General features: G+C 41.9%; 2 protein-coding genes across 3 annotated transcripts; one reads left to right on the forward strand and one right to left on the reverse strand.

Annotated features, from left to right (window-relative positions):
• The first annotated feature begins 1,876 nt into the window (after nt 1-1,876).
• CACYBP (calcyclin binding protein) lies at nt 1,877-11,229 on the forward strand. Its single transcript, XM_081121375.1, has 6 exons — nt 1,877-2,265; nt 6,167-6,386; nt 7,303-7,399; nt 7,642-7,741; nt 8,952-9,049; nt 10,358-11,229. The coding sequence occupies exons 1-6, from the start codon at nt 2,245-2,247 to the stop codon at nt 10,512-10,514; spliced, it is 693 nt and encodes a 230-aa protein (XP_080977501.1). The 5' UTR covers nt 1,877-2,244; the 3' UTR covers nt 10,515-11,229.
• Nucleotides 11,230-11,289: 60 nt separating this feature from the next.
• MRPS14 (mitochondrial ribosomal protein S14) lies at nt 11,290-21,753 on the reverse strand. Of its 2 annotated transcripts, none has more exons than XM_081121379.1 (3): nt 21,680-21,753; nt 19,842-20,000; nt 11,290-16,361 (listed from the first exon to the last, which is right to left on the reverse strand). In XM_081121379.1, exons 1-3 carry the CDS (start codon nt 21,722-21,724, stop codon nt 16,179-16,181), a joined length of 387 nt encoding a protein of 128 aa, XP_080977505.1. In that variant the 5' UTR covers nt 21,725-21,753; the 3' UTR covers nt 11,290-16,178. The 2 variants fall into 2 exon arrangements, with proteins under 2 accessions (XP_080977505.1, XP_080977504.1); XM_081121378.1 differs by lacking the exon at nt 21,680-21,753 and adding an exon at nt 21,142-21,658 and having other exon boundaries at nt 14,734-16,361.
• Nucleotides 21,754-25,497: the final 3,744 nt, after the last annotated feature.

The following is a 25,497-nucleotide window of genomic DNA, read 5'->3' on the forward strand; positions in this document are numbered from 1 at the left end:
AATTTTTGTCTATGGTTTCTCTAATGAAAACGGGTTCTGGGATAAAGGAGTTGATTAGCCCCAATGACGCTAGTTGACTACAAAAGAAACAGTGAGCAGCCTCTCTCCTCTATATACACTGACCAATTAGATGTTTCCATAATTCCACGTATTATGCATAGTACACTCTATAAATGTAAATGTAATGCTTGTTAAGGAAAGTGCAATTTATTGTACATTGTCCCAACAAATGTTTACTTTTATAATCGTTACGAACTTGAACTGGATTAGTATATTGTTTTCATGTGTGACTGGAACCTTGTGAAATAAACAAGTGCAACCCAGAAGGTAACAGGTGACTGTTTTTGTGAGCCAGTGATGTTTTCAATGCTTTGTGTTGCCCCTTTGGCCCCATTAAGCAGTAATAAACATTTGTTCTCAAGTCCATATCTGTCTTTTCTGTTTTCTTCTAGTTGATTTTATTCTGAATCATCTGAACCCAGTGTTTATGTAACACTTCTTATTTGACACTAGACTTCAGTCAGCTAAGAAATAAAAAATCTACAGGAACTTGTTCCAGGCTCTACTTGCAGAATGTTGTCCTGTACAGCAGCACTGCCCAGTGCCCTATTTTCCTCTCTAGAGATTCCTTGGTTGCAAGTAACAGAAACGCTTAAGATAGCTTAATAAGACAAAAGGAAATAGGGTTTTTTTAAAGATCATAGATACCAAAGGCCAAATGGGGCCCGAAGAGGCACTGGGGCAAGGGACTGCAACGCCACCTGGAACCCAAGTGACTGTTGTCATAGAAATTGGGAGGAGGGGGTGTTCGTTTTTGTAGGCAAGCTGAATTTGATGTGCTTATTAGATGTTCAAGCAGAGGCAGAGTCTGGAGCTCACTGGGGTGGTGGAGCTGAAGATACAGATGAGAGAGAAGGTATTTAAAATCTTGTGACTTATATCTGGGGGGAGGAGTTGCCCCAGGAGTGTAGTCAAGCAAATTTGGAAACCACAGCATTAGTTCAAGCTTTCACACGGTGCAATGGGATATTTGTTCCTAATTAAGTACCTAGACAATTAGAGGCCCAGCCCCCCCTCTCCACACGGTCAGTGTCCAGAGGTTACCATATATGCATATAAACTCTTTGATCAATCTCCCCCCACGCACTCCGCGACTCCAGCCTTCCCTCTGAAATTCCTCAGACTGTTCCACGGTTCTTGGTCTCCATTTTGTTCATCAGTTTATACCTTTTTTTCTTGTCTGACTTGCTGATTCTAATAGCTGCCTTGGGCGATACCCAAACTGAGTGACTGAGGGCTATCAGACTCCTCAGGGTTTTTTATGTTCTCAACCACGCTGCAGACGTTTTGAGGCCGTCAGTGGCTAAAATACCTGAAAAGTGGGCTCTCGGGGTCTTCTACTGAGAGGGGCTGCTGGAGCCGGCAGAGCGGAATGCAGCCCCCGAACCCACACCCGCGTGAGAGCGGGAGGCTCGCAGAACGGTCGGGGAGGAGGCGCGGGGCAGAGGCGCCCGGGAAGTACTTCCACAAACTACCGGGACTGGCGCGCTGTCACGTGGCCAACGCAGCCCCACGCGATCCGTGATGACGCCACCGCGTCGCTGATGCTAAATCGTGGTGACGTCTCTAGAGCGCCAGAACCCGCTGACAATCAAACTGTTCTCCTCAGGGTTCTCCACACTTAACTCTTCGTTCTTTCCCGTTTTAGAAACATAAATGGGCTGCCCCTGTTCCCTTTTTTTGTCCTGTTCTCGCAGAGGCTCACAGGTTAGCCTCAGACAAGATGACTGACTAGTTGGCCGTGCCCCAGAGGGGACGGAAACAGCCGCCTCTTGAATAATCAACTTCCGATTTGGAGCCCGAAGATTTGTATGTCACATCCGGGTTGGGGTCCGGTTCACAAAGGCGGCGGAGCAAACGAGATCAAAGTATAAACACAGGGTTGTCCTGGCAGAGAGGAAGTGGCGTCACTTTTCTCGCGAGAGTTGAGCGTTGCCGGGAGGCTCGGCGGGCGGGGCGGGGCCAAGCTGGGTTGGGCGGGGCTGAGGGAAGAGGGCCGCTCTGGGGGCTGTGACGCTAGGCTCGCGAAGGTTCCAGAGGCGCCGCGTGCGGTGGGCGGGCCGCGGTGTCCTGCAGGGTCGGCAGTACGTTCGGGCTGCGGGCGCTGCGAGCCTCGTGGGCGCGGCGTCTCCTGTTCAATTCCGCTCGGGGCTGTAGCTCGTGCCTTGCCTACCCAGCCGGACCATGGCTTCAGCCGTGGAGGAGGTAAGGGTCCCGCCTCACCTTCCTCAGTCGCCCCGTCGCTGTCGCCCGCCGCCGCCGCCCCGCTTCCCTTGCTCATTGCCCTGCGGCCGCCTCATTGGCGGCTTCCTGCGCCGTCGCTTCCCCGCGCTTCCCCGGCCTCCCGCCGCCCCCTGCAGCGGCCTCTGAGGGAAAGTTGCGCGCCGTCCCCGCTCGGCGCCGGCCCGGGTCTCCCCGCGCGCGGTGCGGGCCGGCGGGGTGTGTCGGGTTCTCGGCTGCGGGGAGTGCGGCGGGCGGAGCGAGCTGGTCACTTGGAGGTTTGCCTCAGGCCCTTTCCGCGCCCGCTCTTCTAGCTCGGGGACGTGACGCTTCGTTAAATTAGGGCCAGTCGCGGGCCCCGAGTGTCACTCCAGGGCAGGTGGGAAGGCTTTGGTCCCAGCTCTTTAATTCGCTCAGGCATGTTTTCTCTGCACGCGCGAGTAGCCGTGTTATTTTGGGCACTTTGTTGTGCTTCTCTGAGAAGTACCCGTGTCATAGGCTTGTGAAGACCGAGTAATAGTTCTGTTTAAACGGTGCTTGGGGAACAGCCACCTGCTATATGCGTAAAGAAATAAATTGGAAAGTTAGTTGTAAGTAGTGGTGGGGAACAGCCTTTTCCTCTTGTAAGATCTATAAACTGAACCGAGGCCGCCTAACTCTTTTGGAGACTTAGTTTGGCAGTTACAGCCTGGGACTAATAATATTTGGATTGCTCCTTCCCTGGTCTAAGTTGAATGTCAGTATCACAGTGAGGTGTTGGATGTCTACATTGGTTTCTTGGAAATCTTTTCCTCAATATGAACAAAACAGGAATCTCAGATTTGACTTTTTGACATCTCAGACTCAGCTTTAAGTGAAGAAAAAGTGTATTATGCTGGGTAACTTGCCACAAGTTTATGTTATGGGTTAAAGAGGCCTTGGGGCACCATGTGCCCTGAGGAAATAATCTCCGAAGTAACTTTACAGTCATAAGGATAGTTCAGTATTCATCCTCTTCAAAGTAAGGACTTTCTTTTTTTAAAAAATTAATTGATTTTTTTAATTAATTGATTTTGGGGAAAGAGGAAGAAAGAGTGGGAGATGAAGGAATGGAGAGAAACAGTGATTTGTTGTTGTGTTTATTTATGTGTTCACGTGCCCTTGCCTGGGATCGAACTCGCAACCTTGGCGTATCAGGATGACGCTCTAACCAACTGAGCTGTGCAGCCAGGGCTCTTTTTATTTTTTTTAAAGTTGATTTTTAGGGGGAGAGAGACATCAATTTGTTGTTCCACTTATTTATGCACTCATCGGTTGACTCTTGTATGTGCCCTGACCGGGGATGGAACTCAAACCTTGGCACATCTGAAGATGCTCTAAGCTACCCCAAGGGACTTTCTCAATTGGGGTACTTAAAAATAAACATTTAGGGATACTTCAGGGGGAATTTTGTTTTGTTTGAGATAAAATTCACTGTTTTAAACCATTTTAAAGCATACAAATCATTTTAGTATATTAACAGTGTTGTAAAACTATCACCACTCATTCCAGAACATTTTCATCACCCCCCAAAAGAAACCCATTAGGGGTCCATTAAATAGTCACTCCCCATTTCTCCTCCCGCAGCAACCACCAGTCCACCTTCTGTCTTTATGGATTTGCCTGTTCTGGGCATTGCATATAAATAAAGCTTACAATGTGTGGCCTTTTGCTTTTTGGCTCCTTTTCACTTAGCATAATGTTTCCAAGTTAATCCATGGTGTAGCTTTTATTTATTTTTATGATTGAATAATATTCCATTGTATGGATACCACATTTTGTTTGTCACTTCATCAGTTGATGGACATTTGAATTATTTCTGTGCTTCGGCTGTTATGAACAAGGCTGCTATGAGTACTTATGTATAACTTTTTATGTGGACATAGGTTTTCAGTTTTCTGAAGTGTATGCTATACCTAGGAGTGGAATTGCAATGTCATATGGTAACTAACTTTAAGAAACTGCCAAACTCCTTTCCAAACTTTACATTCCCACAAGCAGTGACTGAAGGTTCCCTTGTTATTTTCCTGGTGTTTTTGTTGTTGAACTTAGCCATCTTAGTGGGTATGAAGTGGTATCTCATTGTGGTTCTGATGTGCATTTCCTTAATGACTAATAAATGAAGCTGAGCACCTTCTCATGTGCTTGGTGGTTTGGGCATTTGTATATTTTTGGAGAAATGTCTATTCAGTCCTTTCCCCATTTTGAGGCACTTTGATTTTAATGCCTCCTAGTGTAGAATTTGGAACTAGATTAGAAGATAAGTTTGAATGTGTTTCTGGGTGGGGATAAAAGGGATATGTGATTTTGCATAAGGAAAACAAGTGAAAGCCAAGATAAATTAGATGAGAAACTGCTCTATCTAAGGCAGGAAAGGCACCAAAGGGATCACTAGTACTGTGCACGGAACAGACTTACAGTGGATGCACCGTACATTTCTAGTACTTGAGAGCCAAAACTGGCTATAGAGGGCCTTAATTCTCAGAGTTCTTTTTTAGAGTCTACTTGAAAAAGGATTCCTATTCTAGTCAAGAAGTAAAACCTCTTGTTTAGATTTGGTACATTTTTTTAAACTAAATTTTTAGGAACAGATACACTAACTTTACATTTCAGTATTTTTATCATGTTGGTATTAGAATCAATGTGAAAAATTTAAACCATTTTAATAAAAAAGATTGTTTTGAACTACAACATTTTGGTGTTATGCTCTCAAGATGAGTTTGCAAATTTTTTTTTTTTTTTTTTTGTCTTAGTAATATGAGTTTGTAGGTCTTGTAGAATATGGACAGGAGACTGGGCACAGTTGAACTTTTTGTACCATGTTATCAGTTACAGATGATGAAGCAAGGGCATCTGAGTTAAATCAGATAAAAGCATTAATTTTTCTGTTACTGCATTTTTATAAGACTTAAGAAACATTAGGTCATCTAAACTCTTCTTCAGATATTAGACTGAGTTATTTAAATGTATTTATATTGAGCTTTTTTTATGTTCTCAGGCTATCACATAAGCACCTTCCTATCAAGTTGCTAGTATCAAGCCAGAATGTAAAGTTATTTTAAGAAAAACGAATCCCTTATTTGTAATGTGTCAGAGGATAACGGAACGTATTTTAAAGTCCATTAATTTTCCAACGGTGTCTTTAGCTCTCAAACTTAAAAAAATGTTGGCTCTACCTCTAGAAAGTAGTAGACTAGGCGAGGTACTGGCATGAGGAAAGAACAGGTGACTTTTTAAGTGATCAGGAAGGAGTATGTTGGATTGTTTGCCCAGGTTTTTTCTCTCTACTGTGCAACGAAGTCCCAGACTTTCAACCGTACGGTTAATCCTGGAGCTTCAGAACAAGACTTTCTTAAAAACAGAGATCAGCTTTTTGATCTTTTGTCTTAAAATTTTAAACTCTTTAATTTTAAAATTAAATTTTAAGGGGGTGTAATATTTGGGTATTTAGTGAGGGAAGATCAGTAAAGAACAGTCCCTGACAGAAGTTAGATAACCTCAGTGAAGTTGCTGGAGCATTTCATCACTCATCGTGAATTCAGTTGTCTTTTTATTTTAATATTGTTAAAATTCCTAGTATCTGATGACTAGGATTGCATGTTATAAGGAAATCTATAAACTTTTCTTTAAAAAAAAAAGATTTCTTCATCTCCAATTGTTAAATTTTCATTTAAAAAAAAAAAAAAGGAAGCTTGAGTTATTTACAATTCAATAGGCTGGAGGAAGAAATTCAAATTGCTATCCAACCCAAGAAAATTTAAATGAACCTCTTCTTAGTTCTTATTTCAGTAAACTGAAATGACCAGTAGGCACAATATCAAGTTTTTATCTTATTTATCATAGCTAACTATCTTTTACTTTAATACAGCTACAGAAAGATCTAGAAGAGGTGAAGGTTCTGCTGGAAAAGGCCACTAGAAAGAGAGTACGTGATACTCTTACAGCTGAGAAATCCAAGATTGAGACAGAAATCAAGAACAAAATGCAGCAGAAATCACCGAGGAAAACAGAACTTCTTGACAATGAAAAGCCAGCTGCCATGGTTGCTCCCATTACAACGGGATACACAGTGAAAATCAGTAATTATGGTATGAGGCGCTCCCCTACATCCAGCTTTTTCTGCCTGTGAGCACCCAAGTCCTCAGAAGTGACCAACTTAACAAACTTAACTTTTAAAATAATTTTGAGTGTTTGTTTTGGTGGCTTGAAAGAGTGTACCCATCATTTATTTAATAAGATGCTTTTTAAGAGATAAAAAAGGAAAGTATACATTCTAGTAGCTATTACCAGAGCAAGCTGATTTAGTACAATACGTAGCAGCGAGAAGGAACCTACTTGCCCAGCCCGCGTGCTTCAGCAGTCGAGCATCAACCTACCATCCAGGAAACCGAGGTTCAATTCCTGGTCAGGGCACATGCCTGGGTTGTGGGCTCCATCCCTAGTAGGGGGTGTGTAGGAAGCAGCTGGTCAGTGACTCTCTCATCATTGATGTTTCTATCTCTCTCTCTTCCTCTTTTTTCTTCTCTCTCAAATCAATAAAGACATACTTAAAAAAAAAAAGAAGGAACCTCCTTGGTGTATATGGAACACAGCTTTTTGGTTGTGTTTGTTGAAGTGCTTAGATAAGTAGAAATGATCATGGAATTAGTAATCCAGCTTAATGGAGAATTACCAATATTTAGGTATAGGACAAAATTATTTCCATAAATAGGGGAAATGAACATTAAAGAATATATATTCTTTATTTTGAGGAATAAAAAGAACATGGACTTTGTATTCGGTAAACATGGATTTGAATCCAAGTTCTACCACTGGCTAAATGCCTACTTTTGGGTAGAGTATTCAACTTCTCCATCTAGAAAATTTCTTAAAATTTAAGTTTTTCATGTTTCTATTACTGGATTTCCATTTTCCTGAGTTTTATTATAAGCCACATGCACTTACTGTTTCAGAGATAATATCAGAGTTGACTCCTGTCACATTTTTTACTGTTTTTGTTACTAGGATGGGATCAGTCGGATAAGTTTGTGAAAATCTACATTACCTTAACTGGAGTCCATCAAGCCCCCACGGAGAATGTGCAGGTGCGCTTCACAGACAGGTGAGTTCTCATCCTGAGGAAGACGGTGAGCTTTAAGTCAGCAATTACCTTGTTACGGGCTCTTTTCTTTGCTGTATCTAAAATTCAGAGTTAACTATCCTACACACCTGCTTGAAGGGATGAGTCTTCTGTGGGATGACCAAATGGTCTTTCTGAAACAAAACTGGTGGCCTATTTTCACAAGAGCTAGACAGCACCTTTCATAGAACCAGAAAAGTAATGTGTTTGTTATTGTATTGTAGGTCGTTTGATCTTCTGGTGAAGAATCTAAATGGGAAGAATTACTCCATGATTGTGAACAATCTCTTGAAACCCATCTCTGTGGAAGGCAGTTCAAAAAAAGTAAGTCTGCTTTTTTTGTCATATTGTGAAACCTCATTATATTGTACTGGTCAATTTATAGTTGAGATGAAACAGAATTAATCCTCTGTCAGCAAACTAGCATGTTGCTCATTTTGTAAATACAGTTTTGTTTGAACATAGCCACACTTATTTGTGTATGTGGCTGCCTAAAATATTTACTCTCGCCCTTTACAGAAAAAGTTTGTCAACTCTTGCTCCAGAAAAATAAGTTGTTATAAAAATATGGTTTAATATCAGGAGAGGAATAAGCTTTTAAAGTGGTTAAGGGTGGGACTTGAGTTCTAGTGCCAGTCTTGCCACTTAACTGGCAGGTCACTTAATACCTCTGTGTCCCAGTTCCTCATTTATATAATGGGAATAACAATTTATTTCACAAAGTTGAAATGATATTCTGAAATGAAATAGATATAAAATGTTTAAATTAGTGGTCGCTGTTATTAGAAGCTCTATGTGGTTTTGATACATGAAAAGTCTTCAATACTAAGCCTAGTTGGTGTTAGTACAAGCTAAAAATAAACTGTCTTTTAAAAAACTATTACTTGCACTTTTCTCTGATTCATATAATCCCGTTTTTCTACCTGATTTAAATAAATGAGGTTTAATGCATCTGGTATATAGATGTGCTATTCTGCCACCTATTTACATACAATTACATAGCAGCTTAAAGGTAACAGAATATAAGTTATTGATTAGCTTGGGTCTCACTGCTCACTTTTTTTCTGCTAATTCTATAGTTGAAGGATACTCAAAAGACTTAGGAGTTACTTGGATCATTGCTGAAGGGATTGTACACTCCTGCTCTTCCTGTTTTCTCATTACCTTCCAGACTCATTATCAGTGCTGCCTTATATGATTGGATTTTCTACCTCTTACCCTTCTTACTATGTTGCTCTACCCTTCACCAAAATCCAGCCATTCTTTTTTTCAAATGCAGATCCTCCTCCAGCCCCGATTAACACCTTCTTTGTCTTGGGAAGAGCACTTAGTATTTGAAGGTACTCTAGTTTTATCTGTTGCAGTCTTTCTTAATGAGTGTTCAGACTCTGGCTTATTCATAAACGCATTACTAGTTCCTAAAACAGGTCCTACACATTGAAGTAATGATTAGTGAGTAAATAATTGTCTTCTAAACATTCACGATTCTCTCTGTGTGTTCTAAGTTGTACCCATTTTCCCACTTTTCTTCCAGGTCAAGACAGATACAGTGATTATCTTATGTAGAAAGAAAGTAGAAAACACACGGTGGGACTACCTGACTCAGGTTGAAAAAGAGTGCAAAGAGAAAGAGTGAGTTCACTTTCATTTCTTTAAGAATTTTAATGTATTCTTTGCTGGGAGTATAGATTTTTAATAATTTGTCTTTATGGATAACAGAATTATACAGTCTGTGACTTGACCTTTTACCTCTCAATGTCCACTGACTAACCCGATTATCTTAACATCTGCAACTATCAGAACCTGCCGGAAGTGTCCAGCATGTTGTATTTGGTTGGCTGTTTTGTGCTGGTTCTTAATCCTGGGCCAGTGGTGCTACTCTAAATATGGTGCCCATTCCAGGAGATTCCATTTCAGTAGTTCCAGAGAGATCCAAATACCCTATGTTTTTTGAGTTCCACAGAAGTTTCTGATAATGTAGTTATGGAGTTTCATTGTCACGTGTAGAGTGGAAAAGATAGAATATTTTTATCCTACTTAATGCTATTTAAAAAAAATGTTTATTGAAAGACACTCCCATTTTAGGTCACACATTCCCCTGCATCGGTAATGTACTACATGGAGTCAGTTAGCCATCCACCTTTGTCTCACTCCTTTCTCTCTGCATGATAGCCCGCATGCATTTGGGATGTGGTTGGCTAGAGTTAGGCACTCTCTGTGGAACTGATTTTAAATCTAGAGTGAATTACCGGAGTACAGGACCCTGTCCTACTATATATTTCCAGTGTCCAGTATATTACCTGACATTTCATAAGTGAGGTGAGTGAAGAATTAAATATGAAGTTAAGTGGCCTAGGTTGAACATTGATTGAACTAAAAGCATTGACTACATTAAGGACTGTTGTTTTTACCACCAGGCCCATACCATAATCTCAGGCTTAGGAGTAGGGCTTTTCTAATTAAAAAAATATATGAACTTCATTGTGTGTCCATATGTAATATATGTTTGTGTTTTTCTCTAAAATTTTTTCCCAGGTAATATGAGAAAACATGCTTTTAAAAAATTAAGACCAGAAAAGTAAATGCTTATTTATTTACTTTTTCTGTTAAAAATCACCTAAAATCCCACTGTCCCAAGAAAACCCCTAGCCATTTTGAGGACTTTTCTTTCATAGAACCAGAAAGATGTGTGGGTGTATATTGTTTTCATTAAGATGAATTTGTAAGTGCTGTATTAATTGTGAGTATCTTTGGATACTTGATACCTTCCTCTTACCTCCTCTCCTCCACTTGCTACGTTAACCTTATATCTGTCTTTCCATACTTAGTAATCATGCATATAAAATTTGTCAGTAAATGGGATCATTTGTGTATACACACACATTTCTCCATTTTTAGATGTATATATATCTCTTAATTATTGTGTTTTTTTTTAAACAGAAAGCCCTCCTATGACACTGAAACAGATCCTAGTGAGGGATTGATGAATGTTCTAAAGAAAATTTATGAAGATGGAGATGATGATATGAAGCGAACCATTAATAAAGCCTGGGTACAATCAAGAGAGAAGCAAGCCAAAGGAGACACAGAATTTTGAGACTTTAAAGTTCTTTTGGGAACTGTGATGTGGAAATGGTGATGTTTCCAATAAGGACATGTTGGTGAGCTGCACAGATAAATTTAACAGATAACTTTACAGAGCCTTCTAAGTAAATGAATTCTCCTACTGGAGGGTTTATTTAAATAAAATATGCTTATTAAACACTTCCTCTAAAGATGGTTTCTTTAGTAAACTGGTCATTTTGTCCAAGAAAGGGTAGTAATTGCATTCTCGTGAAATGTAAAGAAGCAAGTCTTACCTAATGAAAATGCCATATTTGTGTGTATTTTTTTTCAGCTAAGAGATAGGAAAAAAGTTACTGCTTGTTAAGTTCCTGACATTAGTTCTCACCAATGTAAGAATAAGTAAATAAAACTTGAATTTTTTCAGAAAATGCAAATTTGTATCTGTGCTTCAAGGTTGCTGTAGAGAAGTTGATCTCTCTTTTGTTAGCAGCTTAAGTAATGCACATACCTTGCATTATGATGCCCTAATGATCCAATCACAAATGTTTTTCTCTAGGTTTAAATATATTTACTTATGAATAAATTGAAACTAAATCTGATATTGATAAGAATAGACAAACATCTTGTATAGTAACCAATTAGTAAGTTTTGCCATGGATCTGATAGCTTACAAAACAACAACCATAAGCCAAAAACAAATGTGGAAATCCATCTTTTCTTATTTTCAATAAAGTTAGGTTTTTATTTAGTGGAATACATTTACTATTTGTTTATCCAGGAAAAGTTAGGCTTTGGCCGGGGGGGGGGGGGGATTGTTTATTTTAGAGGGAATTGCTCCCCCTAAAAAAAAACAGGAGTAAGAGCAAAAATGCCTACGACCTCCATTACTATGTTGTATTGGAGGTATCTGCCAATGCAACTGAAGTAGAGAAAATAAACACAGAGGGAAAATCCAAGATTAACCAAAACTACTATGAGAATTTGGTAGGTAACATTTAAAATGAATAAACAGCCTGTATATGGGCTAGTTGGTACTACTACTGACCACATTAGTAAAACTCTAATTAAAGCTGTGATGTTGAAACAAGAATAAACTGACCAATGGAACAGAATAGAAAAAGACCCCAGGCAGAAGTTGTATTGAGCTTCACTTTATTGCGCTTCACAGGTTTGCATTTTTTACAAAATGAAGGCAAGACCCTCTACCAGCAAAAAGATTACAACTCGCTTTATTGCGATACTTTATTTCGGTGGTCTGGAACCAAACCTGCAATATCTCCAAGGTATGCCTATAATAGCATTTCAAAACGGGGAAGAGATGGGCTTAACTGAGATAAACCAAAAATAACCCGTATGTATAGATTCCAAATAGCTGAAAGATTTAAATACAAAAATGAATCCATGTGAGTACTAGAAGACATGGATAGAACTCCATTATTGAAGAGTGAGGGAAGCCTGCACTATGTGACTTAAAATCTGGTAGTAGGGCTTAAATACTGGTTAATTTTTAACTACATCATAAATGTTTACATGGCCAAAAAATAAATCCTACAATAATAAAAACATGACACGTCAAGAAGATGCCAAAATTAAGAACAAGTTGTTCACAGAAAAAAATGCAAGTAAACTTTAACATGAAAAGATGCCCACCTTGTTTAGAAGATAAATTAAAAAGCCCTTTTTACCTTTCATTGGGAAAACCCAAAGTTTAGCATACTGTTGAGGGTATGGAGAAATTCATATATGGGAATGGAATCAAAAGAATGGGAAGGTTAAAACTTGTGTAGAAGGGCAGTTTGTAATCTACCAGTTACATGTGCATTTATCATCTGACTCAATTCTAGGCTCTTTCCCCAAAGGTAACTGGCCAAAATTTGGAATGATATGTGCAAAAGATTGGAAACACCCAAATGTCATTTAATAGAGGACTAGCTGAATAAACTATGGTACATCCACATGGGGAGTACTTAAGAGTCACACAAAAAGTTGATTATTTCTGTACACTGGTGTATTGAATGATCACCAGGATACAGGAAGTGGAATAGCAAAGTGCAGAATGCTGTTTCTGGTATACTTAACTGCCTTAGTGTTAGAATGGGTGGAAATGTGAATTTCATAAAGAAACTGGAAGAGTAAGCCCAAATTAATAAAAATGGTTAGCAATGGGAAAGGAGAGGTAGAATGGAAGCAGTATTTCTGTGAATGTACCTTTTGACATTAGAACCATCTACAATTTAAAGGCTAAATAAAAAATAACCCTGAAATTTATAACAAAACACCTAATACTCAGCAAGTTGTTATCAATGCACGTTGCTTTCAAGTGACTTTAAAGCATGGTATTTTGTCCGTCGCTAGTGAGATACTGAAATTAGATTGATGTCATTAGGAGCTAAGATGTTTACATGTATAAAATCAATATAAACTTTATATTTTTATCTTGAAAAAAATACCCATTTTTTTGCCCGTCCCATCAAAAGGGCCTAAAAGCTTACAGCAGTGACAATTCAGAATTCAGTAGTAGTCAGCAGCACCCTGAGTGCTCAGATGTGGTCTTTCCGCACCATTTCGTACTAACAAGACCAGGGACTCTTGAAAAAAATGTCTGAGGCAGGAAATATAAAGGTAAGCCTGGGTTATCTTACGCCAGAAAGTGAGGAAAGGTCATGTATCCTGTATCAAGTCAACAGGATAAAGTACAGTGGGAGGATTAATTTGAGCCTCAAAATAATGTCTGGGGTGGATTGAAACAGAAAATCTACAAGTTTGGGATAGTGAAAAATTATTTGTTACCTTTGGAAGTTGCTAGAGCACCAATTCATTTACTCTGAAGACTGATAGAAAATCATGCATTTATCAGGTCTTTATTGTAAGAAATGTATTTTGAGTAATAACTTGTTGATAGGGGAAAGTTCCTTACAGACAAATTCCAGGTAATGCAGAAAAAATAATGGCATTTAGAGTATCACCATTGGAATCCTTAGTGATAGACGACAGGTTAATAAATGATGAACTTTAAATGTAGGGGTCAGAATGAGCCCCCTGATCAATCATCACTAGACGTTGGACAACCAGATATGTACCTTCTGATGTGATGTGACAGAGTACACAGCACACTTACAAAAATTCACTTCTAAATATTGGACCTGTGTCTAGTAAGCCTTTGGATATAACATCCAGTTGATAGGGACAGAGGGATAAGTTAAAGGACACATAAAGAAGCAAACAGCCAAATGTTGAACACACCACAGGACATACAACCTGGCTCCTCCAACAAATGAAAAGCATGGAGAAAAGAGACCTAGCAACCAAATAAGGATCGCACTTGAATCCTGACTCAAACAAAAAAGGTTGGGGGTGTCATCAGTGAAAGCCAGAGATCAGCAAATGTGATGTTCTAGTTATAATTTGATTAACACTAGTTTCTAGTTGGGATTAGCTACAGCATTCCAGTTTGTAAATTGTAAGATAAATTTAGGAAATATGAATTCGAGGTATATCATGACAGTTCCCTCATATAACTTCACTTCCGCCACGTTCCAGACTCTGCTATCCAGCTGCACAGTAGACTTCTTCAGGATGGCCCAGGCCTCTCAAACACTGCATGACTGAAACTGGAACTTAGAGATCATTTCCCTAAACCCATTCTTTTCCCCCCATATCTTCTATCTGGGAGTTGCTTTCTACCATCTATGTAGTCACCCTTACCACAAACCCAGAAAGCCTTTTTACCTCTTAGTTATAAGCAGTCTCTTAGTCTTGCCCAATTTTCTTTCCTAAATAATACTTAAATCTGTCCTGTCATCTCCTTTGCTAATATCACTACTTCAGTTCAGGCCCTCATCTACCTGAACAATTAAGACACCGTCTGGAACTGTTACCCTGTATGTAGCCTTTTCCTCTCATGGCCATCTACCACAGCTCTGTAGAGCAAGCTGGTGATGATGCTTAGAACTCCAATAGCTGGTATTTAAGTCTTAACTCCTTGTCATATGACATCTTCTGTGGTGTGACCCTTGTCCTGCACTTTGTATTGGATACATTGAAGTGACTAGTTTCACTCTTTGATGCCTCTATGCCTTTGCTTCCACTCTGCAAAGAGTGTCATCCCTGGCCTCCTGATGTAAGTGCAGGTGTCAGCTCCAGGAATACTGTCCGGATGTTAAGTAGGTGCCGGAGCCAGCCGGCAGGCGAACAAGGACCTGATTGAGGGGGTGAGGATTAGAAAAGAAAGAAAAAGACAAAAGGATGGGATCGGGAGGGCCACAACCAAGGCAGAGCTAAGTTAAGCTGAGTCAGGCTGAGGCCCCGAGTTTATTGATTACAAGCCTTTTATAGTGCAACCAAACAATACCCCAAGCAGAGAAACAATGCCCCAAAGCAGTGACCTTTACATATTCAAATTCCCGCATATCCGCACCTGTTTATCGAAACTGGATGTCTCCAGGTGCAACCATAAATCTCTTATGCAAGGCTTCCATTTCCTGAAAGCAATGGTAAATCTTTAAACTACGCTACAGGGGGTAGAGGTGCTAGCTCAACCGACCCACCCTGCGGGTCAACGTGCCAGAGATTTCTCTCTAAGGCGACGCTAGGGTCGGCGAGCCCCTGGAGAGACTCCAGGGCAGCACCCTGCCAGGGAGACTATTCATGAGGGGCAGCCAGCCGGCTCCCCACAAGTAGGTGCTGCCATACTACAATGCACGTTTTCATCACGGGCTGGTCACACTGTGACCGCACGAGATAACCTTTTGCTGCTTTTACTCATTTTTCCTTCAGGTGAGATAAACATGAATATAGAGAATATATACTACACAAAACTTTTCCTTTTTTTTTTTTTTAAATCCTCACCTGAGGATATTTTTTCCATTGCTTTTCAGAGAGTGGAAGGGGGAGAGACAAACATCGATGTGAGAGAGAGACATCGACTGGTTGCCTCCCACATATGCCCTGACTGGGGCCGGGGATTGAGCCTGCAATCGAGGTGTGTGCCCTTGACTGGAATCAAACCCAACACCCTTCAGTCTGTGGGCCGATGCTCTAACCACTGAACAAAATGGGTTAGGGCAAAACTTTCCGTCTTTGGATAGATATTCAGGGGCTTTGTTCTAAGGGCCCTTGAAGATGAAACAAGAAAACACTTAGTGGTTCTGCTGTTTGTTCAGTCATCATACAAAGAAATTGAGCATTAGATAACTGACACATCAGCTCTACCTTCCAACATACTGTTTTTCTTAACAAAGAACTAACAGAACAGCGAAACGTGCAGGTCAGGAAGCCAGCCCAACGTTACAGATTGCCATAGATGAACTAGCTATCAATGAATTGGATTAACTATAAGATAAATACTGCTTTTTGAGAAAATGCCCTTAAATACAGGAATGCTTTTTTGTTGCTAGACTATTAAATTTGAAGGAAAAGGCAAGCATTCAGAGCATGTTTTCACAGAAAATACTTTTTTATTACTCTGCACCATGCTTGGGAACAGTTATGTTTAATTTTGTCCAACAGGAAAGAATTCACTGAAAGAATGAAACATCCAGATTTCTTCATTGAAAATTTAAAAGTAATTTAACTAGACATCAGGTAGACTAGACTCCTATACTGGACACCTATTAAAACTAGGTTCTTGACTATTAGAAAAGTGTCATCTTATCAGAACCAGTTTCCCTGCGAACTCAGTTGGTTCTGAAGCTGATTACCATATTGCTCGCTGGATCCCAGACATCTGCCCATGGTCGGCTAAGTGACGGAAGACGATCCGACTAAGCCGCCAGCGTCGTTTCACACCACGTGGACGGGATGTCAAAACACAACGATTTCTGATTCTAACAGGGCAGCTATCCCGGGGAAGGGCAGCAATTTCTTCATCAGCCACTTCCTAAGGGAAGTAAAAACACTTGTTACAGATGTTCTGAAGCCAATGCTTGGAGGAAGAAAACAGTAGGCTAGATTCACTAATGTGGCCAGAGTTTGGCCAAAGAACCCTGCAAACAGTAGGGAACCTCAGCCTCTAAGTAGAAACAACAGACCAGAAAAATGACAGAGACGTTTGACATGCTCCCAATATGATTTTTTTTAAATGTAATTGAAACTTAACATAGATACATGCTGCTATGTACATTCTTGTTTAAGTCATCTGGGAAATGTGTGAATGTGTTTGTTATCTCCCCGTATGATTTTGCCCCAGCTTTATTGAGATGTAATTGACATATAACATTGTGTAAGTTTAAGGTGTACAGTATGACGACTTAATACATGTATATATTGTGAAATAATTACCACAATAAGGTTAGTTAACACCTCCATCACCTCACAGGATTACCTTTTTTTTAATGGTGAGAACATTTAAAATTTATTCTTTCAGTAACTTTCAAGTACATAATACATCTAAATTTTTTTTTTTTTTTTGAGAGAGGGAGGAAGGGGAAAAGACAAACTTCAGTTTGTTGTTCCGTTTATTTATGCATTCATTGGTTGGTTCTTGTATGTGCCCTGACTGCAACCTTGGCATTTTGGGATGATGCCCTAACCCAACTGAGCTACCAGACCAGGGTGCATCTGAATTCTTTATGCTGATTTTGTATCCTGAAACTTTACTGAATTCATTGATTAGTTCAAACAGTTTTTTGGTGAACTGTTCAGGATTTTCTGTATATAAGATCGTATATTCTACAAAGAAAGATAATTTTACTTCTTCCTTTCAATTTATATGCATTTTTCTTCTTTATCTTGCCTGATTTCTGGGCCAGGACTTCCAGTACTATGTTGAATAGGAGTGTTAAGAAGGGGCATCCTGATCTTGGAGGAAAAGCTTCCAACCTTTCACTGTTGAGTATATTAGCTGTGGGCTGCTTATGCTGAGGTATGTTCCTTCTATACCTAAGTTGGTGAGTTTTTATCATGAAAGGATGCTGAATTTTGTAGAACGCTTTTTCTGCATCCATTGAGATCATATAATCTTAATCTTTCATTCTGTGTATAACTGTGGTATATCACATTTATTTCTTTGCATGTTGAACAGTCCTTGCATACCAGGCACAAATCTCACTTGATCATGGTGTATGATTCTTTTACTATGCTATTGAATTTGTTTTGCTAATATTTTGTTGAGAACTTTTGCATCTATAATCATCAGGGATATGAGCCTGTAGTCTTCTCTTCTTGTAGTGTCGTTATCTGGATCTACTATCAGGGTAATTCCTGCCTCATAAAATAGATGTGGGTGTGTTCCCTCCTTTTCAATATTTTGGAAGAGTCTGAGAAGGTTTGGTGTTAATTCTTCTTTAAGTGTTTGGTAGGTTATGTTTCTAGGAGTTTATTCATTTCTCCTAGGTTATCCAATTTGTTAGCATATAATTGTTTAAATCACTCTCTCATGATCTTGTATTTCTGTGGGACCAGTTGCAATGTTTCCTCTTTCATTTCTGATTTTATCTGAGTATTCTCTTTTTTACTTTCTTAGTCTAGCTAAAGGTTTGTCAATTTTGTTTATCTTTTCAAAACACCAGCTCATAGTTACATGGATCTTTAGTGTTTGTCTGGTCTCTATTTCATTATTTCTACTCTTATTTTTGTTATTTCCTTTCTTCTGCTCACTCTGGGCTTAATTTGCTCTTCTTTTTCTAGTTCCTTGAGGTATAAAGTTAGGTTATTTCCCATATGATTTTTGAGTCATGAAAGTATGAAACTTCTGGGCTGAGGAAGAAGTAGGAACAGATATTGGCTGAGATGAGGCTGGGAAGGGAGGAAGGGTAGGATCCCAAAGAGCCATGTCATCTGTGGTAAAGGTTCTGACTGATGGAGAAGCAAAGGTGAATGATCAGATGAGATTTACGTATTTAAAAGATCATCTGCAATGTAGGGAGTGAGTCTGGGAAGGGCAAAAGTGGTTGAGAGGAGAAAAACAGATTACTGCAGTAGCTTGCACTACGGTTTGTCAGTTGAAATGTATTCTTATGTATGTGCTTAAAAGTGTGTGTGTGCCTGTCTATTATATTCAATTTCTGACAAGGATGACTGACCCAGTGCTAGACTGTGGCAGAAGCAAAATAATTCCTTCAACATATTAAAAGTACATAAATGAGAAAATGCACATGAAAGCCACTAAATTAACATAAACTCTTAAGCATTAAGAATAGTTCCTGATCTCCAAAAGCTTATACATGTGTTGCTATTATGAAATACTTAGAGAATTATATAAAACAACACAATTAGGTCAATGAATGGTAGATAGTAAGTGCTACAGGAAGAACTGGAGAGGAGAGAAATGACCAAATTGGAAGACTGAAGTAAAGTTTCATGGAGGCAGACCTTGAAGAATAGCTACAGATTACTTATTTATGTATGTACATAATATGTATACCCCCCCACCTCTCCTTGTTTATAATGAGGAAAATAGGGAAAATGAGACAGGTATGTGCTGTGAAAGCCTGTAACTTGGTTAGAACTGGGATGTAAATATTGACTTGGAAGCTACTTGGCAGGCAACACAGAGCCACAATCAGTCCTCACAATTCATAGAGTCTTTCCATAGCTATTGCTGCTTCTCATACCAGAGACGTTTCTCCAAGGATTCTTCATAAATAATGTCCTCCATAACATCCTGAGCTGAGGGCCACTTCTTGTTACTCCCTAAATAAAGGCAAGTACCTTAATGCTACTGTGGTAAAAGCTGTAATGGAGTGGTCCAGGACACTCAGTTTTCTGTTTATCTGGCTTAGTCTAGACAAGATTTAAAAGAATCTATGGTAATGAATGGCCTATATATTCTGCCAACTTCTACAAATGAATTTTATTTTTACTCTGAGCTTTTGATAAGTTGAGTGGCCCTGAGTCTGAGTTATACTCCCTGAGGTAACCCTTGAATGCAGGTATTCTATGTTACCAGTTAGGTGCAGGACCTTATGCTTTAGGAAACCAAACAAGTTAAGGAGTCTGATAAGAAAGTAAACCTAACTGGAAGGCCACTTCAGCACACAGAGGTGGGAAAAGGAGTTCAGACAGGTAGGCTAGGAATGGCCCTGGGTGAAGAACACAGCCCCATACATCAGCAAAGCTCAGGCATTGGGACGAAGTGGGGGAGAGACCTGAGGTCAAACAGCTGCCCAATTTCTGTGTGGTTACCATGCCCCAGTACTTTCTAAGGATCACCTAATGAAATGGTTAAACATTTAGTAGCTAGGAATGACTAATTCTCTTTAATCTGAAACTCACCAAAATCAGTTTCAAGAGTACTCATTTGTGTTGACTGAGAGCATTTGATCATAGTCTCTAGAAATTATTTTGATAGTCACAACAAATAATATCAAAAGTGATCTGATTTAATGATCTTGGGTGGACAAGGACTCAATTAGCTAACCTGAAGGTATTTTGGCAAAATGGTATTCTTCCTGATCGAATTAATCCGTAGCCTCTCATCTGCATATTCATAAGCCATTTTTCGTCTTTTCACATCACGCAACATTTTCCAGTCTACGTAGTAACCTCGAACTTGACCTGAAGCTGACGAAGGAACCATCTAAAAGAGACAAGGAACAAGTGAAAGATAGTCAGTCCCAGTGTCCCCATCCTGCAGTACTCAGTCACTACTTCTGACCAACTATTTTTTTTAGTATTTTTGAATCACTTTAGTAATTTTAAATAACAGACTTAATTCAGAATAAATACTTTTTATGGATGTACATTAGGCCAAAATGGTGGTAATACAATGCCAAAAATGAGTATTGGAAGGTAAAACATTTTTTTCCTCCAATTCTTTTTCGAACTATTTCTAACCAACTACCTCTCTATCATTTCCTAACAGGTTTCCACAGGGTGTCCCCCAAAACACACTTTAACAGCTGATAGCTCAATTTTGAAAATTAAATGCATTTTAATTCACACTGCCTTTATAAGTTTTCATAGTGTGTGTATACATTTTTTTGGACATCCTGTATTTTTTTTTTTTTAAATCTTTCATTCTTTATATAACTTTTTCCTGACTATAAAAGTAATACACTTTTAAAACTAAACACTTTAAAAAAATGTATTGGTTTATATTATTTCTTCTGTGAATGTTTTATATTCTTTGCCCATATTTCTATTATATATATATATTTTTATCAGTTTATAACATTGCTTTATATATTAAGGTTGCCTTTTTTCTGTTCTGTACACATCCTATCCTGCCCCTCTGCCTCACTCCTCTTCACCTCCTAAAACTCTTCCACTGGGCTCTCTTCAACTCACCACCATCAAAATCTAAATCCTCAGTTTCTTCTCTCAACAACTTCAGATGTTTGCTCTAGCTGAATCTTGACTCCCTTCTGAAGGCTTCCCCTGTAGCTCTTTTTTCTCCCACGACTGGGGGAGAAAAATTAACTTCATCTTTTAAAAACGTTCTACAGGTGCTACTAGAAAATTTTAAGTTGCGTATGTGGTTGGCATTATATTTCTATTAAATAAGGTTACTACAGATGAACGGTCCCTGCTCCTAAGACCAAACAATCGAACCTCATGAGACCGTCACCTCTTGCCCACCCCGGGGTACGTGCAGCCCAGCGATTTCTCCCTCTCCATTTCTTCTGCCCATCTACAGAATCTCTCCCTTTACCACAAAAACACGCAGTTACTTCTGCCATGTCAAACACACACACACAAAACACCCACCCTTAACTCACCACTCCTCCGGCTACTAATTTTTCTGCCCCACTTTGCAGGAAAGTATCTTCAAAGGCTTGTGTGTCCTCCTAGTAGTGTCCAGTTTCTTTGTCCCCACAGCCTCCGCCAGGCGAACCCCAACAGCCCGCGCTCAGCCCTCCCAACGGGCCGTCAGCTCCGAGCGGGTTACCCGGCCCCGCTCCGAGAGCGCGTCACCTCCGCTGCCCGGCCGCCACGCTCCCGGCCTCCCTCCTCCCTCGCTGAGCCCCTTTCGAGTCTCCTTCGCCGGGCTCATCTCCTAACGATGGAGTCCCCGGGGCCTCCCTCCTCTGACGCCCTCTCTTTCCCACCCGCACTCGCTTCCTTATAAATCGGAGCCACGCCGGAGCTTTCAATGCTAGTCAGCTTCTCGTGTACGGATACCGAATTTACATCGGCCCAGGCCTCCCCTGCGAGGGGTCCGCACTGGGCTCTACAGGTGGCAGAGTAGCGGGGTGCCCGCGGGTTTAGGGGTTCCGGAGGGAGAGGGCGGGGTGGGGAATACGGCGCGGGCCTGACCTGCCGGGCGGTTCGCAGCAGCCGAGCCAGCATGGAGGCCGCCATGTTGTCCGCCGCAAAGTCAAACCGCTGCAACTTTATTGACACAGCCGAGCCCCTACCCCCTGAAGGGCGGGGCCTGGGCCGCAGGGGGCGTGGCGGGGGCGGGCCCTCAGGCACCGGGAAGGAGGGGCTCGTTGAAACAGCCTTCTCGCGGTCGTTCGCGGGACTCGCGCGAACTGCCAACTCGGGCGCGCGGCTTCGGAACCGAGGGGCCAGCCTGGCGCTCCTCGCGCGTCGCTCCCTTTCCTCCCGTTTGACCTGCCCCCCGAAGCTGCCGTCGTCGTCATCATGGTGGTAACGGTCATGGTGAAGATGGCAGTGCCCTAGTTCCCATTCATGGCCAGGTGCACGCGCGCACGCGCATTCCGTATTGAAGGGGAGCATTGCCGTTTAGGGACCGCTGACTTCAGTCTGTAGCGCAGGGAACTTTCAGGTCATCTGTTCATTTTTAGTGCACAGTTCAGCGGTATTCAGCACATTCCCGTGGTGGTTGTACAGTCTTAACCACCCTCCATCGCCAGAACGTTTAACCTTCCCAGTCGGCAACTGCGCCCCTTAGACAGCAACTCCCCGCGCCCTGCACCCCAGCCCCGGGCAGCCGCCCGTCCGCTTTGTGTCTGTGGCTTGGAGCCTCTGTGCAGCTCCTGTAGGTGGAACCATGCGCTTGTCCTTTGGTGACTGGCTCTTTCACTTAACGTGTCTTGGAGATTCCTGCACGTGGCAGCATGTGTCAGTGCTTCACTCCTTACGTCTGAATAAGTGTGCCCTTGTGTGGACTTGCCCCGTTTTGTTCATCCATGCACCCGCAGGCGGGCACCTGCTTTGCTTCTGCCTTTTGGGCATTGCGAACGATGCCGCTATGAACGTGTGTATAGTATCTTAAACAGCGTTGGTATCTTATTGGGCAACGTAATGGCTGGTAAGATAGGAAGCTCAAAGATAGTGAGATAAGACTCCAGGGCCTTCTCCGCCCCCCCCCCCCATCCTCACCTGAGGACATGCTTAGAGAGAGAGAGAGAGAGAGAGAGAGAGAGAGAAACATCTGTCATTAGCCTTCCATACTCGCCCTGATCAGGAATCAAACATGCAACCCAGGCATGTGCGCGGCCCGGGAATTGAACCGGCAACCCTTTGGTGCACAGGCCGACACTCAACCAACTGAGCCACTCTGGCCAGGCTCCAGGGTCATCTTTAATTAATTGTGTTGGTTTTGTAAAACAGCCTAAGATTTTCCCCCCAGTGCACCCTCCTCTGTTAGTGTGGGAAGCTTGGCAAGGCCAAAAGAAGGCTCACTTTATCTTGTATTCTCCCGAGGAGTCTGCAGTTATCCCTCGCCACTTGCCAGAATGTGGGGAAGGCTGTTGGCCTTACTGGCCTGGAATTCTACCATCAGGAGAACCATCATTATACATTCATTTATTTGATCAACAAATTCATTTTAAGTGCCTGTTGTATACCACTGTATATGTGTGTGTGAGGTGAGGTAACAGAAAGAAATCCTTGCCCTTCTGGTGCTTATATTCAGTTGGAGACTATAGAGTTAGATACAGGTGGAGATATCCATCCTTGCCAGTTCTCGTGCCTTTGCTTTTTCCGTATCGGTTTTCCTTTGGAGTGCTGTGCTGTGCACGAGTGGGACACAAGGTGGCAGTGGTAGCATAAAGTATGTGTCTTGTCCCTTTGGTAAGAAAGTGATGCCTGTGAAGATAGTGAGGAGGCTTTTAGGATCAAGCCTGCTGACCTGCACGAGCCAGACCAACAAATCTTAGGCGACGATGGCAGTGCTTATTCACCTAGCTGAAACTCAGGCAGATGCGGTCACTGTTAGCCTCTGAATGCCCAGGAGAGCCTGGCCGGCTCCCTGAGAGACAAGGAGCCCAGGGCTACCTGGCCTTGGTGGACTCCAGACGTCCTGCCTCAGCAGAGGTCTAGGAGAAACAGCGCTGTCCCCCCACCCCCCACCTCCACGCTCCAGGCCAGGGTCCTCCTGATTGTCAAGTTGAGTCGCTTGTTATCTTCGCCTCTGCGGTCCTGTGGGGGCCTTTCTCTCCTCTCACCACGGGGAAGCCTGTACTTGCTTTGTGGTCGGAATGACTCAGTGCCCCCAAGGCACTCTTCCAGCTGCCGAGACCCTGCCTGAAACATAATGTTTCCTGTGGTTTCAGCGATGAGGTCACACTGTCTTCTTTTGCAGTGTCCTCAATGGGTTTTCACTTGGGGGTATAAGCAGTTGGTAGGAAAGCAGCTTCTTTCTTTCACACCATCTCCCCTCTTTCTTTCTCCACTTCCTAGTTTTCCACTTCCTAAATTTCAAACCCTGATGAAAAAGGCAGTGACGATGATGATGGTGATGGTCTATTTTGTTCAACTCTTCATCTCCATCTGCCATCTCATGGGACAGTCCCTAGCATATAATTCGATAAACATCTGAATGAATGGAGTTCAGTTATGTTGGGCAATACCTGACCGATGATGGTCATCAGCAAAGTTGAGGTTAGACGTGTCCTCTCCTACATGGGAAGTCTGTCCTTAAGGTCTGACTTCAGGCCAAGTGTCTTCCACTCTGCTTTGTCCTGGCATCCTGTAAGAAACCTCAGCCACATGCCTTCAGTAACCACAGGGTCTGCCTCTGGCAGAGGAGGAACATTGCAGCAATGAAGGGAAGGATGACCCAGCAGGAAAGCTGATGTAACGGAGACAAGAACAGGCCCGCACATGTGGGTACTTCAGTGCAGAAGACATTCGATGGTGCGGGATATCCACAGCCACCACCGAGGCCTTTTATAGGATTCTCTGTCTCCACTCTGCCTCAGTAATCACTCACCCCTCTGCAGTGAGGGGTTGGGTTTTGATTCATGTTGATTTTAATACCAGGGAAGAATCGGAGAGGATGGGCACCGACTCATCCTTGCTGCTGATATTATTTGGATTAATACATCAGGGCCAGCCCATCCCCTGAGGGCCGCAGACTTGTCCAACTCCTCTCCCATCAGAGCTTCTGCAGCTTCTTGCTTTTCTCAGTGGCTGGACCCTTAGAACTTTCTGAAAGCAACTGCATAGCGTCTGTCTGCAGTGTTTATGCCGAGCGCAGTCTCATGCCGACATTTTAAAGACACTGCCTGCTACCAGCCACCTTTGGTACTCTTTCCATCGGTCTGAATTGCCACTTATCTTTCCAGCCCACACAGACAGACACATCCTCCTGTGACATGCACACTCCCCAGTACAAGCCACCCACCAAGGCATCACCGAGGTGCCTCCCTGGACACTCAGGTTCACATACTCGCCATGTGCCCCGCACCTTCTGCAAAGACCCAACTCATCTTCACCTCCTTTTGTGGTGATGTTTAGGCAGATCCCTCATTCGTAATTATTTCTGAGGCTTAGCTTTAAACCTCTCCAGTGGAATGGTAGAAAGTGAAGTTGCCGGGACTTAGGAGTCAGGGTGCCTGGTGTCCCCTTGCCTCAGGACATTTTCTTCTCTTGGAACATTGTGGTGGGAAGGGACAGACACGCTCCTGCCCTTGTCTGACGGCTCCTTCTGGAACATAAACCAACACGTGGTTCCTGTGGCGCCCAGGCTCATCACAGAGGCTGGGGGCCGAGCTGCTGTTGGTTTTGGAGTTGGCTAGACCAACAGGATTCCTGGGGAATGTTTAGTTGCCCTCTGTCATTGCTAAGGGGATGGCTGTAAGAATCAAGGACAAATAAGGATGGCCTTTGAAATTCTGGGTTTGAAATCCAGGGCATTCAAGTCAGTGGTGGCTTGGGTTAGA

Source organism: Miniopterus schreibersii, assembly GCF_964146895.1.
Source record: "Miniopterus schreibersii genome assembly, chromosome: 19".
Classification (NCBI taxonomy): Eukaryota; Metazoa; Chordata; class Mammalia; order Chiroptera; family Miniopteridae; genus Miniopterus; species Miniopterus schreibersii.

Excerpts from the sequence above, each read along its gene's own strand:
- CACYBP (XM_081121375.1), top strand. The coding sequence starts at position 2,245 with ATGGCTTCAGCCGTGGAGGAG. Across the intron at positions 7,400-7,641 it reads CAGGTGCGCTTCACAGACAG|GTCGTTTGATCTTCTGGTGA; the intron begins GTGAGTTCTCAT and ends ATTGTATTGTAG. Across the intron at positions 9,050-10,357 it reads AAAGAGTGCAAAGAGAAAGA|AAAGCCCTCCTATGACACTG; the intron begins GTGAGTTCACTT and ends TTTTTTAAACAG.
- MRPS14 (XM_081121379.1), bottom strand. The coding sequence starts at position 21,724 with ATGGCGGCCTCCATGCTGGCTCGGCTGCTGCGAACCGCCCGGCAG. Across the intron at positions 20,001-21,679 it reads TGCTGCGAACCGCCCGGCAG|ATGGTTCCTTCGTCAGCTTC; the intron begins GTCAGGCCCGCG and ends TGTCTCTTTTAG. Across the intron at positions 16,362-19,841 it reads TTTTGCCAAAATACCTTCAG|GAAGTGGCTGATGAAGAAAT; the intron begins GTTAGCTAATTG and ends TACTTCCCTTAG.